The following is a 16,486-nucleotide window of genomic DNA, read 5'->3' on the forward strand; positions in this document are numbered from 1 at the left end:
AGAGACAGACAGATATAGACAGAATAGATAGATGACAGGCAGATAGATTAGATAGGCAAATAGATGGACAGATAGATAGACAAGCAGACAGATAGATGGATATAGATTAGAAAGATAAATAGATTATGGGCAGATAGTACATAGACAGATGGATAGACAGATGTTGGGCAGATAGAAAGGTAGACAGACAGACAGACAGGTGTCTAGATTTAGATAAATGATAAATAAGTAGATAAATAGACACAAATAGGTAGATAGATTGATAGAGACTGACAGACTGACAGACAGACAGATAGATCTTCTACATTTGCTTATGTAATAGAATACAATCTTCTTGAGGGAAAGGACTATCTCATTTTTATCTTTATACTTCCAGTGCCTAATATAGTGTCTAGCACATAGGGCAGGCTTAATAAATATTTGATTGATTGACAGATCATGCTACCTCTTTCTGTCTCTGTCGCTCTGTCTCTGTCTCTCTCTTCTCTTCTCTTCTCTCTCTCTTTCTCGCTCTCCCTTTCTCCTCTCTCTCTCTCTTTCTCTCTCTCCCTCTCTCGTCTCTCTCTCTTTCTTTTTTCTTCTCTCTCTTTCTCTCTCTCCCTCTCTCCTCTCTCTCACTCTCTCCCTCTCTTGTCTTTGTCTCTCTCTCTCTCTCTCTCTCTCTCTCTCTCTCTTTCTCTTCTCTCTCTCTCTCTCTTTCTCTCACTCTCTCCTCTCTCTCTCTCTCTCTCTCTCTTCTCTCTCTCTCTTCTCTTTCTTCTCTCTCTCTTCTCTTCTCTTCTCTTCTCTTCTCTTCTCTTCTCTTCTCTTCTCTTCTCTCTCTCTCTCTCTCTCTCTCTCTCTCTCTCTCTCTCTCTCTCTCTCCCTCAGCTTCCCTTCCTCCCTCCCTTTTTCCCTTCCTCCCTCCCTTCTTCCACACACACACACACACACACACACACACACAGCAGAAGCAGTCTGGTGAGTGCCTATCAGCTTCTCCCTGATACCTCACCCCAAGGATGCAAGCTTGAATCCACCAAGCCTGACAGCATGGTGCAGTTCCTTGTGGAAAGGGAAATATATGTATTCTGATTTAGATTGGAGTTTAAAATTCCTATTAAAGTAGCTTTTATGTAATTAGATTGGAATGAATGTGCAATGATGCCCGATGCAGGCAACTTCAAAGCAGTCTCACTGAAGAAATCACTACCCATTTCAGTGTGCCCACAAGAAGAAAAAATGGCTCTCTGGAGGATAAGAGTATATTAGTCTCTGTATGTAATAGATTTTATTGACCATATGGAACTGATATAAAAATTGTGTTGCAGTGGGTAGTCCTGGGTTGGAAGAAGGAATGTGACACACAGAATACATTTTCTATAACCAGCTTGGTGGCTTTATGTTAACCTGGCCAGCAACTGGGTCCCCACCACCCCAGCCCCCAAGTTATTTACCTGATGGAGTCACTGAGGAGTCCCAGGCGAGTGTGAAGTCGGAGGATTCCCCCTCTTCGACTGAAAGAGAAGAGAAAGAGCACTTGTCAATGCTGCACATACACAGATAAACAAAGAGAGGGAATAGGGTAAGGAACAGAGTAAGATCCTAAATATTTAAATACAATTAGAATAGAGTGAGAATAAACAAACAAGAATTTCGGAACCTACTATGTGCCAAGTACAAGAACTACTAGAAGTAGTTTCCAAAACTAACAAATAAAATCTAACCAATCTGTGCTTTCCAGGAGTTTACATTCTACTAAGAAGCCAATATGTACAAATATGCATATATACAACATAAATAAAGGATGATGATAAATATAAAGTAGTCAGAAAAGGAAGGCTGAAGCAATTGTGGGGATGCGAGTAGAAACAATCAAAAAAAAAATTTTGTGGAAGAAAAAGTTTATGGTAGAACCAGATTTATAACATCATCTAACAAACATTTATTAAATGCCTATTATGTGATAGGCACTAAAAAGATGTAAAGTATAAATATGGTATGATCCTTTGCCCATTGAAATTAGCGATCTAATTATGAAAATAAATAAGAATAAAATAATAAGCCCAGGCTGCTTTCTGGGGCCCAGCCTCCTAGGTACCATGGAAAATGTCACAGGATGAGGCACAGGTATAACAGAAAATGATGACCTGGCCATCACGATGAAGGGACTAATCATTTCTACTCCTAGGGTTCTGCTTAGTTTAAATACTAATGCCATCATTAACCCAACCTGACCCAACCCAATCCATTAGCAAACCCTGTGGCCAATTCCAAATTGTTTCCTTGGCTTCCTTCAAGACAGCTCTAACTCTACCTCTCTGCAGAAGGCCTTTCTAGTTTCCTGAGAGGCAAAGATTTTTCTCATCAGATTAACTTCATCTACTCTACACAAGATCTACTTATTTACAAGTTGCTTCTCCCCTTCAGAATGAAAGCTCCTTGAAGGAAGGGACCATGATCTTTGCATTTTTGGGGTATGCTTAACATTTTGTCCAGTGCATGGTAAATCCCTAATGAATGCCAAATGACTGAATGACTAAATACTTCTTACAGGTCAGAGATGAGCAACAGAGAAGACAAAAGGGAACAGCACCAGAAAAAGATGGGCTCCTCCTATACACCCAGAGCATTTTGCTAGGTTTCATGCCAAACCATGCACCCAACATCTAAGATGAAGCTGACTAAGGGCCATGGAATATGAGAACATGGGAGAAACACTATATGACATAATAAAGCTCCGGCTCTGGAATTAATCCCAGTTTGGGGTATGTAATAATATTAAAACTGGGTGTATGGACTTTGTAAAATGGAACTTTGTTTAAGCAAAAAATGTGCATACTCTGTATTTTTCAGATTTAAAGACCTCTAAATTTAAACACGTGTGCAGACTAAAGATATAGTACACACCACCCAGGGCCTGCTCTCTCCCCACTTAAGGGTAAGTGTAAGCTGCAAAATAATACAGGAATCATAAAAGAATATCAGAATGTGAAGGAATCCTCAGGATCATTTAGTGCAACCTACTATTCAATGAAGATATTGGTTTTATGGCATATTAGACAGGTGGTCCCCATGCTTCTTTGCGAATACTACAATGTGTGAACCACAATATTAGCAGAGTGAAAAGAGAGTTGGACTAGGAGTCGGGAAAACCTGAGTTCAAATCTGGCTTAGATATTTACTAGCTGGTAACCCTAGACAAGAAAATTAGCTTCTCTCAGATGCCATTACCTCATCAGTAAAAATGGAACAGGAACAGAGCTAAATAACAAGGTGATTGTGAGGATCACAGAAGATGGTACATATAAATTTCTTTGAAATCCTTAAAATGCCGCATAGAGTTGTTATTATTGTTATTCAGAGCCCACATCTCAGAGGCAAAAATCCTTTGTTCCCTGGTACCTCTCCCCAACTCTCATCTCTAAGGGACCCCAGCCCTATCCACAATTCTCCTCACTGTGCCCTCTGACATTCCTATTCCATGAGCTCCCTCTCCATGCTGGATCACTTCACTTAGCACTCTTACCCCTTCTAACACAAAGTTGTCTCTTTTCATAAGAAACTATATCCCTGGGTGCCCTCTCCAGTCCTGGTGTTCCCTCTTTCACCCACTGGGCTAAGAGAAGAAGGCATGTTTCTTTACCCTCACCACTACTTTCAGACCATTCTTTTGCCACTATCAATCAGTGACCCCTTCTCCTCTGAAGTTCACTCCATCCATTTATATTACTCTGCCCAAGAACTTTGTCTACAGATTTATTAACAGGTTATTCCTCCTCCTCTCCAGGAGCTCACAATCTAATGGGGGAAACAATAAGTAAAGGAATATGTACAAATAAGCTACATATAGGATAAAAAGGAAATAATTAAGAGGGGAAGAACTACAGTGAAAAGGAGTTGGGAAAGGCTTCTGGTAGAAAGGAGGACTTTACTTGAGACTCGAAGGAAGCCAGGAAAACACAGTAGGTGCAGATGAGGAGGGAGAACATTCTTAAAAAGGAGGATGGCCAGAGAAAATGCCCATTGTTGAATACTTCTCATCATTAGCTTTCCTTTAGATTAAATCAAAATCTCCTCCCACAAATACTAGTCTCACCTTTTTTGACTCAACATAAAACTTAATGTCACCATTGCATTTTCTAGTTACATAAAGCAACAGGTGGAAAATTCTTCAAAATGTTTGTTTTTATGTTCTACAAGTTCTCGCTCTCTCTCTGTCTGTCTCTCTCTCTCTCTCTCTCTCTCTCTCTCTGTCTCTTTCTCTCTCTCTCTCTCTCTCTCTCTGTGTGTGTCTCTCTCTGCCTCTCTCTCTCTCTCTCTCTCTCTCTCTCTCTCTCTCACACACACACACACACACACACACACACACACACATTCTCTCTCTATGAAAATGACAGTGGAATGATGGATTCTCTCTCTGTCTCTGTTTCTCTCTCTCTCTCTCTCTCTCTCTCTCTCTCTCTCTCTCACACACACACACACACACACACACACACACAGACACATTCTTTCTCTATGAAAATGACAATGGAATGATGGATAAAGACACTAAAACATCAAATGTATTTATTCAAAAACTGTGCTTCTTATTTACCAGGACTAATTATAACTGTGGCATATTTTCCAATATGGATCATTATTAATAAAGCTCAAGAAATATCAATATGTCCTATGGAATTTTTTGATTGCAAAATTGTTTCAAACAAGACTGCTTTAATAAATACTCAGTAATTAGATGTTTAGAAATAAACCATGGGTGGAACTATGAAAACTATCATTCTACCTGGGAAAACAAATTTAAATTTGCTCATCTCCAATATTATATTAAACATTGTTTCCATTATGAATCACAACACAAATTTGAATAACTATGAGGCACCATTTTGTTTCATGTCTTGAAGTTACAGAATGTTAGAGTTAAAAGGGACCTTTTCTAGTCCAAGTTAGTCAAATTCAAATAGAAATGGGGCCACTAAATCATACATAAGAATTCCTATGGGCTGTATATTGACTTAGAAAAACATATATTAACATTATCTATGTTCTATTGCATCTTTATTTTGTTAAAAACTTTCCAATTGTATTTGAGTTTGATTCGGGCTAAAGCCCTGATTACTTGACACCACGGATCTAGTCCAATCCCTTATTTTACAGAGGGGAAAAGTAAAGGCAGGCAACAAGAAGTTCTTCCTTTGCCAAACTTTACAAAGAAAGTATACTCAATAGTTCTGTCCCTAGATTAGGTCAAGAATCAGAGGATCATGGATTTAGAGCTGGAAGGAACCTCCTTCATTTTGGAAGTGAAGAAATGAAAGAAAGAAACTTGGCTGAGATCAGATAGATCAGTGAGTGGTAGACGGGACCTAAATCCCCTGACTCCAAATCAATCATCCTTTCTATTGTACTATGCTATAAGAAAGTAGAGGAGAGAAAGGCAGAAAAAAGAAAGACTCTGGCTGACTGGAGAAGTCTACAGAGCACATCATTACGGACTTTCCTGATTCTTCACCCCACATGCAGACACATCATACATTGGAGATATCACAACTACATCTCTGCACAGCAAGGGAACTGTGGCTCAAATAGCCTTGTCATTTGGCCATGAATGCATTTTCATGCAGCTGCTGTCATTCATACTGCAAATTTCCCACCTCCCCAACACCACTACCACCACCACAAATACATATCTCCATTCTCTTATTTCCCCCTTCCCTTCTTATATGGTATAAACACACCATCCTCTATAGGATCAATGATGAGAAAAAGTAATAGCCAACCCCCTCCAAGAGGCATTGTTATATTTGACTACTGTGCAAGTGAACAGGTTTTTTTCCTTCCAGCAGAAAAGGAGTCCAAATTGGTCTCTTAGACAATGAGATAACTGGCGGGGGCAATGGGGAAAATGGAAGGCAGATCGGCTCACATTGCTTGAGCCAGGGGCTTGCTGTGGACTCAGAACATATCCGGACACAGTGTGCTACCTAAGAGTCTAGAGCCAGGAGATCCAGCCTTCCCCAAAATAGGTTCTATCCTGTCACAAAGAGCTCTTCAGATGAAGCATTTCAATGAGAACTCAGTAAGCCCAGAAGTCTGGCTAAAGAAACAACTCAGGAAATCTGCCCTCTCCTTATTTCTGTGCTCCAATCTCTTATCAGGAGGCAGCAATCTTACAACCATCCTCTCTTCCCTTCATCTTCCTCTCCCACTCAAGAGATCCTAACCCATAATAACAAAAAGGAAGAAGAAAGAAGAGGGGTGAAATGAGGAGCAGGAAAAAGAATAGTAACAATAGATCACATTTATGTAGTGTTTGAAGGTTTTCAAGGCATTTTCCAACAAAGTAGAATTCATATTATTAGCTACTCTGATGTCTCTGGAAGAGAAAGTGAATTTGGTAACCTTGCACAATTCTTCCTCCCTCAAATCAATTCACTTGCATATCATGGCTTCACTTCCATAAAGTTCCTGGAGTTTTCAAAAACGAAGAAAAAGCAATAACGACAACCCATTTTACAAATAAGAAAACTGAGGTTCACAAGAGGGAAAAGGATCTGCCCCCAGGCATTCATCTGCTAAGCACTCCAGCCAGGATATCCTGGTCAGGGATCATTTCAGGGAAGGACCTTAAATGCCATTTAGTTAAATATCCTTCTTTTATAGGTATGGAATTGGAGGCCCAGAAGTGTCAATTGACTGTCCACAGTCACACAGGGAACAAATGGCAGAAAGGGGCAGAATTCAAATTCAGATCCTATGACCCCAAGATTTTTCCATTGCACCAGGCAGATCCCCAGAATTCAAGTCCAGCCCTTTTTTTTAACTTTACCCATGATGCTGTTTGTACACAAATAGCCAACATTCATTTATTTAGTGACACACAATCACAGAATTTTTGAAATGCTAAGTGCTTTAGAAATCACTGAAGTTCCTTTGCCACTCTCTGGAGTTCTCTCCTGTTTTAGGGGGTGGAGTGAAGAAAAAGGTACAGAAGGAGAAATCTGACCATCTTGTAACTAGTGTTAGGATCAGGATAAAAACTGAGACCTAACAAAATAACATGCAATACATAGACACTCTTATAGGGAGGAAAGGAGAAGAGATAGAGTGATGAAATTCTCACATTCTCTCTCTGACTTTGGGAGGAAGCTTGGGAAACTCCCTCAGAGAAGTTCTCCCCTGAGAGACACGCCCCAGGGAATCAAGATAAAGTGATTTCATTCTCTTATCTGGGTGGGACTGGTTGAGTCCAGGACCACTCCTACTTAGCCTGAGCTGGAGATGGAGATTTCTATCCAATCCTATTGAGTTGGAGATTAGCCCAGGGACACTCATTCAATTCCAAGTTGATTCCAACTGATTCCAACTCAAACTGCTCCCAGCCCCCACCAAGAGCTGCCCTTACAACAAGCCTCCTTCAGCCCAACTCCTTGCGGAGGGCCTAATCATACCAGGAAACCTCTCTCCCCTTGGAATAGCCGCAACCCTCTGCCTGCTGAAAGGCATTCTCTTTTCAGCGTTACTCCCTCTTTATCTCTTTCACCTATTTCTCTAACAGGAGGATTTCTCTGCTCCCAGATCCCACCAAAAGCTGACCTTTCAATTCTAATAATAAACTTCTTTTGCCAGTTTAACTTTTCGGGTTCGTAAATTCATTTATGAAGGACTTGTGCTGACCAGAAGGGGGTTCCCACAACTTCCTGCTCTGCGCTGAATCTCATCAAATGGAGTAGGTCTATGTTGAAGATAAACCTGTTCCCTCAAGGATGTTGACAATCCAATCAAGTAACTGACTTTGTTTTTCAGGGTCACTTTCTTGGATTTCCACAACACACAGAATAAAGTTCCCCATTCCTAGACTAATCTTTAATTTCAGAGTACTTAGCGCCTAATTCTGTTCATCAAAGTACCCATATTTCTACTCTTCCCAAATATGCCATCAACAAACTGCTTCCCTCCCAACTCTGGACTGTGTTCATGTTAATATGAGAAATGACAGGCTTCTAACCTAACTTCCCAAAATTTCCCTATACTGCCCACTAAAAGGAATGACTATCTCTTTCATCCTATGTAATGAACTGAAAGGGAAAGCCTTCTGCCAGAGCAGTTATTAACATAAACAGTTATTAACCCTAATTAACAGGAATTGGGGAGGAGGGTAGGAATGGGTATTTTCTACAACACAATGGATAAAACCCAAAGCTGGCCTGAATCAAGGACCAGACACTTCCTTACTGATCATTTCATTAGAGCAATATGGCAGGTTCAAAGAGAGAAGTTATGGTTGCTTCCCATCAGCCAAAAGGGTTCCAGATAAACCAGGAGTATCTGTATCAGTGACATACTACCACAGAGCTCAGAAAGATGAACAAGTAAAAGAGAGAGAACAGTTTTGGATTGGGACTGTGTTCTCAAATTTTTTTATCAACTCACCAGGTATGTCTTGTACTATTCTCCTTATCTTTGCAAAGGCTCATTTTTTCCCTCCAAAGGAGGTGGGCCACAAAAGAGAAACAAGGGTTGGGGCAAGATGATTACTCTGGCAAACTCCCAGAGGGATCTTTTGAGAATTTATCAATTTAGCCCAGGATAGGTGTTTTCCTGAATAAAAGGTAAGTTATCCCCTGCCCTGAGGCAACATCTTGCTTCTAGATAAAGAAAGAGAAATCCTGGTCTGGAGACTTACCAGAAAGAAGGGATAGAAGGGTGAGCAAGGCTATTCAGATGGCAAAAGAATCAGGACAACCATAGAAAAGATATTTATATTTGGGGATTAGGGCTTTTACCTCAACCACATGACTGTCAAGAGCCTAAAAGAAATCGGGCAGCTTATAACATTTTGTAACTTCTGTCCCCTTCTTTCTAACATTGTAAAGTTTTCATCTTCCCCTATGCCTAAATGTAGTTAGATCCTGATGCTCTCATTAGAGAAATAAGAGATAGTATAGATTGAGGCTGAGGTGGGAGGAATCTGAACAAGCTCTCTTTTGTTCCCTGATTCACTTACCTAGAAATCCCCAGAGTTTACCCAGATAGGTACCAGAACTTGCAGCCCCAACAGAGCCAATAATATTTCACTTAGACACACCCAACTCTTAATTCTGGTCCTTCCAAATGAGATAATACAGATAACACAGAGCAAGAACCGCTGAGTAAAAGATAGGGATATCTCCTTCCTCTCAATATGACACTTCCTGCCCTTTAAGAAGAAATTTTTTTAGTATCAAAAAATGTTTGGGAGGAGAAATTTGGGGAAATAATTATGTATAGTAGCTCTAAAAAACTTAAAAGTCAAGCAAATCAACAGCTGCCTTATCAAATCTAATATTCCAATTCAGTTAATACGTAAATACTCCACTCAGGTGCAGTCAATCCTTTGGAATCCCTAGTTATCCCTTTCCAAGGCTCAGCTCAAGTGCTTTTTCACCCTCAAATACTTTGTATTTCTTAATATACATACATACATACATACTAGTTAGATTGCAAACTCCTGTAAGGTAGAAATGGTTTCATTTTTATCTTTATATCCTTAACATCTAGCATAGTGACTTCCACATAGTATCAAAGACATTTAATTAATGTTTTTAATGAATATTAATTCAGATGATTATAGATTTAGGGTGTGAAGAAGAAGTGACCATACTCTCATTCTGCAAATGAAGAAAGAAAAGAAATTAAACAATTTATCCAAGACAACCTGGTAGTAAGGGGCAGAGGTAGAATTTTAACTCAAGGATTCTATTCTAAATTCAATGTTCTCTTCAAGAACTACAGCTAACTTTAATACTAAGTCCATCTTCTTTTCTGGTTAGAAATCTCTTTTGAATTGAATTTATTTTCACAGAGAGCCCTACCCTGTGGCTCCCAGCCTCCTTCCACTCAAAGATCCCACCATAAGTCTTATTGCTCCTGTATCCCAGAAGGGCTTACACATAGTTTGAAAATGGAGTTTAAAGGAGAAAACATATTATAGAGCCAACCCAAGCAAGGAACTGGGCTAGCCCTGATCATGACAGAAAGCTGTTGACAGAGTTCAGTTGAGAACAGTGAGGAAATGGATTGGACTAAGAGACTGACATCAGAGATGGATGAAGCCACAAGAGTAGGATTCAAGGTATGCAAGAACAAAGATCAGGCACAGAAATAGGTCCTCTAGGTCAAGAAATCTTTGATTAAGGCAGAGATAATCCAGTCCTATAGACAGCTGCAGAAGTGAGACATTGCTTAGATTACTCAGATGCTTCAAAAATCAGATTAAATGAAGGCTTTTATCCTCAGAATCCCACACTTATATATTTGGTTTCTCCCATTACCTAGATTAAGATGGCTTTTTAAATTAAAGATGTTACACATTATTACCAGATTTGTTCCTTGTGAAAAGAATGGTTCATCTTCACTTGCCCTTTCTCACTACCTATTCCTTAACTTAAGAGTATCCTTGTCAATGGAAGGCCACATCTTCTGGTATGACATGAATTCCATAGGAATATCCAGGTTGAAATGGAGGGTCCAGAAAGCCGGTCAAGAAAGTGGGTAGAAGAGTAGGAGCCTCACTTAAATCGATTCAATTCATCCAATGTTTATTAAGCATCACTTATGTGCCAGATACTATGCTCAACAAGATACAAAGCTAAATACCACACACATCCTGCTCTATCAACAAGAAAACAATCCAGAGAAGACATGGATGCAAATAAACAGGATTCAATATGAAATGTGAAAGGAGGAAAGATGAGGTCCAGTGAAGAAAACTTCAGGGTGGAACGAGCACCAGAGATAGACCTTGAAGAAAGAAAAATTGCCATTCCAGAAATGGCAAGTCGAAGGATCTACTAAAGGTTTGTGAGCAAGGATATATTAACACCAAAATACGAGGAAGATTAATTTAGCAGCTATAGATAGGAAGGACCGATTAGAGGAAGGACAAAGGGGAAATGGGAAGACCTCTAAGTAGGCTATCACAACAGTAGGGCAAAAGGTGATAATGAAGTGAACTAAGGTGGCAGCAATCTGAATAGAGTGGGGAAAATGGATGCAAAAGACATCGTGGAAGCAAACGCAACAGGATTTTGCACTGGATTGGACGGAGTCAGGGTCAGCTTTGGCAAGGCAAAAGACCTCAGACTTGGCACAAAGGGCATCTTCTGAAACTGAAGCAAAGGAAAGGATGGTGAGAATACAGAGAAGTCTGGAGATGTGAGGAGGGAGAGGAGGGAGTTCACTTCAGAGATGGACTCCATCTTTTGAATAAAATAGGAAACAAGGTCATTTGTGGAAAAAGAAGGGGGTGAAGAAGGTGGAGGTTTGTGGAGAGCAGGTTTGTAAGAGGCACTATAGGGAATGTGATAGGCAGTCAATCATCAATGAATGAAGAGAATGCTGTACAGTAATGAGGACCCAGTTGAGTTTAGATAGGGCAGGTAGAGTTTGTAGTGGATGCCAGCAGCATAGCTTTGTGACTTGATAAGGTAAGAGCCCAAAGCTCGATGGGCATTTCTGGAGTTGTAATGGAGAAAGTATGTGGGGGAGGGAGGGTGACTTAAGACTGAAGACTAGCAAGGTTAAGTAAAAAAGATTTCTTTCTCCAGCTTCTCCTTCTATCAGATGGTTCAACTTCCAGGGAACCTGTATCTCCTAGGACTGGGCTGGGCTTCTGAAAAGCATGAAGGAAAGTCTGAAGAAAGAAAGAAAGGGGAAAAGGAAAAGAAATGGAAATGAATCAAGATCCCAGCCATCCAGCAACTGAGATCCTGGAAAATTCAAAGTTTCACTTTTACTAATTTAAGGGAAAAGGAACTAAAAGTACAAAAACGAGATGACTGGAAAAAACTGTGATGTGGTGAAGCACAGAGAATGTGTGAGTTAGGAAGGGAGGAGGAACAAGCTTCAAAAATAGACTATATTCTTGCTGCCTCAGCCCATAAACATTTTTAATCTGCCCCTCCTCCCTACATCAAATACCCCAGAAGTAAAATAAATCTATGCCAATAAGGAATACACTACTGACACACTAACAGCAAATTGTGCATTGTGAATTTTCCCTGGTAGTGGCGATTGCTTACACTCAGCCATCTACTTTTAGACTCATAGTATCACAGACAAGGTCACTCCGTCTATTGATTTATTTTTACTGGCTGTCCCTCATGCCTGGAATCCTCTCCCTCTTCACTTCTGCCTCCTGGCTCCCCAGCTTCCTTCAAGTCCCAGATAAAATCCTACCTATATAGTAAGCCTTTCTAAGTCCCCTTAATTCAAATGGCTTCCCTTTGTCTGTAATTCCAATTTGTCCTGTTCATAATTATTTGTCACCCCTTTAGACTGAGTTCCTCAAGAGCAAAGATTTGCCTTTCTTTTTTTCCCCTGTACTTAGTGTAGGACCCGGCACCCAGCAGATGCTTAATATGTACATATGTATGCACATGTGTGTGTGGCATCCTTCCATTTATTATGCTTTTTTCCTTTATTGCACTTTGTGGGGATTTTTTTTCTTTTTTTCTTTTTTTACTAAAGACTTGTGGCCACCCTGCATCGGGCAAGTCCCGTGGTGCCATTTTTCCAACAGCATGTGTTCACATTGTGTTTCTATATCATATTTTGGTAGTTCTCACAATATTTCAAATGTTTTCATTATTATCATGCCTATTGTGGTGATCTGCAATCAAAGATCTGTGATGTTACCATTGTAATTGTTTTCAGTGGCCATGAACCAAACCCATACAAGACAGGGAACTTAATAAATGTTATGTGTGTTCTGACTATTCCAAGGACTGGCTGTTCCCCATCTCTCTCCCTCTCCTTAGGCCGTGCTATTCTCTGAGACACAACAATACTGAAATTAGGCCAATTAATGATCCTATCATGACCTCTAAGTGTCCAAGTGAAAGGAAAAGTCAATGTGCAAACATCATTTTTTTTTTAAATTGCCACAACTACAAACTTCAGCAACCACTACCCAGATTGGTCAGCAGCCATCAATATCAAAGCAAGATTCTACCAGCAAAAAGACTACAACTTCCTGAAGGCTCAGGTGGTGGTTAACTTTTTTTTTTAAGCAATTTTTAATTATGCACATTTTTAAATATAATACCATTGCTCACTTAATAGTCTACAGTATAATGTAAACATAATTTTTATATGCACTAAGAAACTAAAAAATTCATGTGACTCACTTTATTGCAATATTCTTTTTATTGCAGGGTTCTGGAATCAACCCTCAACACCTCCAAGATATATCTGCCTATGTGTGTATATGTATTGTGCATGTATGAGTACACGTGTATATGTATGTATGCATTCGGTTACAAGGGAATATTCAATGGTGGGGACTTATAAAGGAAAATGACTAATATAAAAACAAATGGCCTTGATCTTTTAAATCCTTCCTCTCTTTCTAGACCTTATTTTCCTTGGATTCTTAAAGAAGTATCTGAAAAAAAAAAAAAATATATATATATATACACACACACATACACATATATATACACATATACAGGGGGAGGAGAGATTTCTTTTTCTGTTCACCAGTCCCACAAAGGTTCTTTTAATTTTGGGAGTAATGAGTGTAAGAGGCTATTTACTGTTCTATGTTTCCAGCTCATGTGTATTCAAATCCTGGCTCTGATATATATACTCGCTGAATGACCCTAGGCAAATCTCTTAACTACTCAGTGCCCCCTAAACCCTCTCTTAAGATTGAAATTTGTAGAATAGTTGCCAAGTTACATGGATAGTGAGGAGTTTTACCACTGGTTCCCTCTATCAATGAAATCATAAATCCAGTCTAATATATATACATACACACACACACTTTTACCAATTTTTTTTTGGGGGGGAGACTGTCTTAACCTATAATTTCAATGCAGTAATTCCCTCATAGAAAATCACTTGTTACTAACTCAGAGCAAATCTGGAACTTTTAGCCTTAAGAAATTTGCTTGGGATACTAAGAAATTAACTGGTCAAGGCCTCATATTAAGTATGCAGGGATGTGCAGGTAAATTTTAACAACTGGCTTAGGTGGGAGATATGCCTTTAATTTTAATCTACATTTCCAACATTTTCTGCATCACTTTTTAATAATAATATGTTAAGGACCATGCCTAGGTGAAGGGACAGGTCAATTCTCCAAGAGCCTCCACAGCCGTGAATCATAAACTTGAAGAGTTACAAAGCAGCCTTCTCAGATGTTCCTTGTGGATTGGGAATGAAATAAATTGAAGGCAAAAGGAAGAGGAGAGAGGTCAGAGAACAGCCACTGCCTCTCAGTCAGGCTCCTTGTATCATAATTATCATCATCCTCTCACATAAAGAGATCCATTCTACAGGTCTAAGTTAGACCTGGCAGGTGGCTCCCATATCACAACAATAATAGCTTTTTATTTTCAGAATATATGCAAAAAATAGTTTACAACATTCACATTTGCAAAAACTTGTGTTCCAAATTTTTCTCACTCCCTCCTTTTCCCCCGGACAGCAAACAATCCAATACAGGTTAAACATGTGCAGTTCTTCTAAACATATTTCCACCTTTGTCATGCTGCACAAGAAAAATAAGATCAAAAGGAGAAAAAAATGAGAAAGAAAAAAAAAAAACAAGCAAACAAACAACAAAGGTGAAAATACTATGTTGTCATCCACATTCAGTCTCCATAGTCATCTCTCTGAATTCTACATCCAATTTTTCTTTTTTAGTCTTTTCTTTTCTTTTCTTTTTTTGAAGCAATTGGGATTAAGTGACTTGTTCAAGGTCACACAGTTAGGAAGTGTTAAGTATCTGAGGCCAGATTTGAACTCAGGTCCTCCTATTTCACAGCCAGTCCTCTATCTACTGTACCATCTAGCTGCCCTGCATCACTTTTAAAAATCTGAACAATTAACAAAACAATAAATCAATCTCTGATTTGTAGTGTTTGCTGATTTCCAAGGTGTAAAGGCTGGCTGTAGGACTCCCTGCCAGGATGTGTTAGAAATGAGTCTTGAGCCCCTGACTTCTTGTTGCATAGACCATTTCTCTGTCTTCTATAACAAGAGTTCCTGTACCAATGAAAGCATAAGTACAGACAAAATATAGATTTGTTAATGTTATAGATAGCGACACTATGTAATGTAGTCAAATCAGAACTGACTTGGAGTCAGGAAGACCATACATAACCATAAATACAAGTTTATACTCTTTGTATAATAGATAGGCGTATATAAAAATGTGCATGAACATATGTTATGCATATATGGATGAATATATACTTCTATCAAACTCAGGTAATCTTGGGATGAGAACAATCCATTTCTGGATTGAGAGTTTGGATCGAAAACATCCCAGTTTCACCAAGTGTAAGTGGGAATAATTCTAACTTTGGCAAAACAAGGGCTGCTTGGGGCAACAAAGATAGAACTCGTCTGGGGTTCAGGAACACCTAATTCAGGTCCCACTTCTAACACTAAGTGACCTTGGGAAAGTCATTTAATTTCATAGTATCCCAGGTAGTAAGGGTAGCTAGGTAGTGCAGTGGTAGAGCACTGAGTCTGGGGTCAGGAAGAGCTGAGTTCAAATCTGGTCTCAAACACTTACCAGATATGTGACCCTGAGCAAGTCACCTAACCTCATTGCCTCGTTTCCTTCATCTATCAAATGAACTAGAGAAGGAAAGGGCAAATCGCTCCAGTATCTCTGCTGAGAAAATCCCAAATGGCATCACAAAGAGTCAGACACAACTGGTCAAGAACATATTAGGGAATTTTCTAAGAATCTTAAGTTAGAAGTTGTTGATTTACAGAGTTTCTGTGTTAGAAGATCCCAAGGTATCTGAAATCAGACATCTGGGCCCTACCTCCAAAGAGCACTAAATGAATATGAGTTCTTATCATTATTAGCATCAAGCTCTAACTCACTGAGAAATGACATGAGTAACACAAATGTATATAAGTTACTCCCCCTTAACTAGTGCCTGGATCCCTACTCCTCTGCCATTTCCTTACTCTGCTGATCCCTCAATTTCCTTGGGCTATAGGTTCCCATCTGTAAAATAATGAGAGCAAAATGTCCAAGAGCTTCAAGTCCAAGAGACAAAGCAAAAGGAAAGACTGTTACTTTTATAGGAAGTTAAAATTCCTTCCAAAAGGCAGTCAAGTTAAATTGACTTCAGTCTTGCAAAACAAACAAAAACAAAGGATCAGATTAATTCATACCCAACATCCACATTCACCACTGGCCCCTCCAACCCAACCCAGAACCCCATTACTCCTGGATGAAGGGAAAGAGTTGGTCTGCTTCTCTCGGTATTTTTAATGGTCTGAAAGTGTCATCTCAACTGTCTACATTAATCAAATCGACTGGATCATTGTCAAATTCTCATTTTGCCCATGTAGGTGAGAAGCCCCACATCCCAACCTGGTGGCTGAGACAGGAACAGCAAGATGAAGATTCTCAGTTAAATCACCACGAGCTCCGGTTCCAAGGGTCCAATACAAGAACCACCCTGTTTCCATCAGCCTCTCCGCTGTCTCCTCA

General features: G+C 39.6%; 1 protein-coding gene across 1 annotated transcript in view; it reads right to left on the minus strand.

Annotated features, from left to right (window-relative positions):
• Positions 1-16,486, minus strand: part of ZNF423 (zinc finger protein 423) — a 402,787-nt gene that overhangs the window by 317,774 nt on the left and 68,527 nt on the right. Inside the window, exon 2 of the mRNA XM_051979809.1 lies at positions 1,437-1,496. Coding sequence (XP_051835769.1) covers positions 1,437-1,496 — 60 coding nt within the window. The remainder of the gene's footprint in view (positions 1-1,436; positions 1,497-16,486) is intronic.

This window comes from Antechinus flavipes, chromosome 2, assembly GCF_016432865.1.
Source record: "Antechinus flavipes isolate AdamAnt ecotype Samford, QLD, Australia chromosome 2, AdamAnt_v2, whole genome shotgun sequence".
Lineage (NCBI taxonomy): Eukaryota > Metazoa > Chordata > Mammalia > Dasyuromorphia > Dasyuridae > Antechinus > Antechinus flavipes.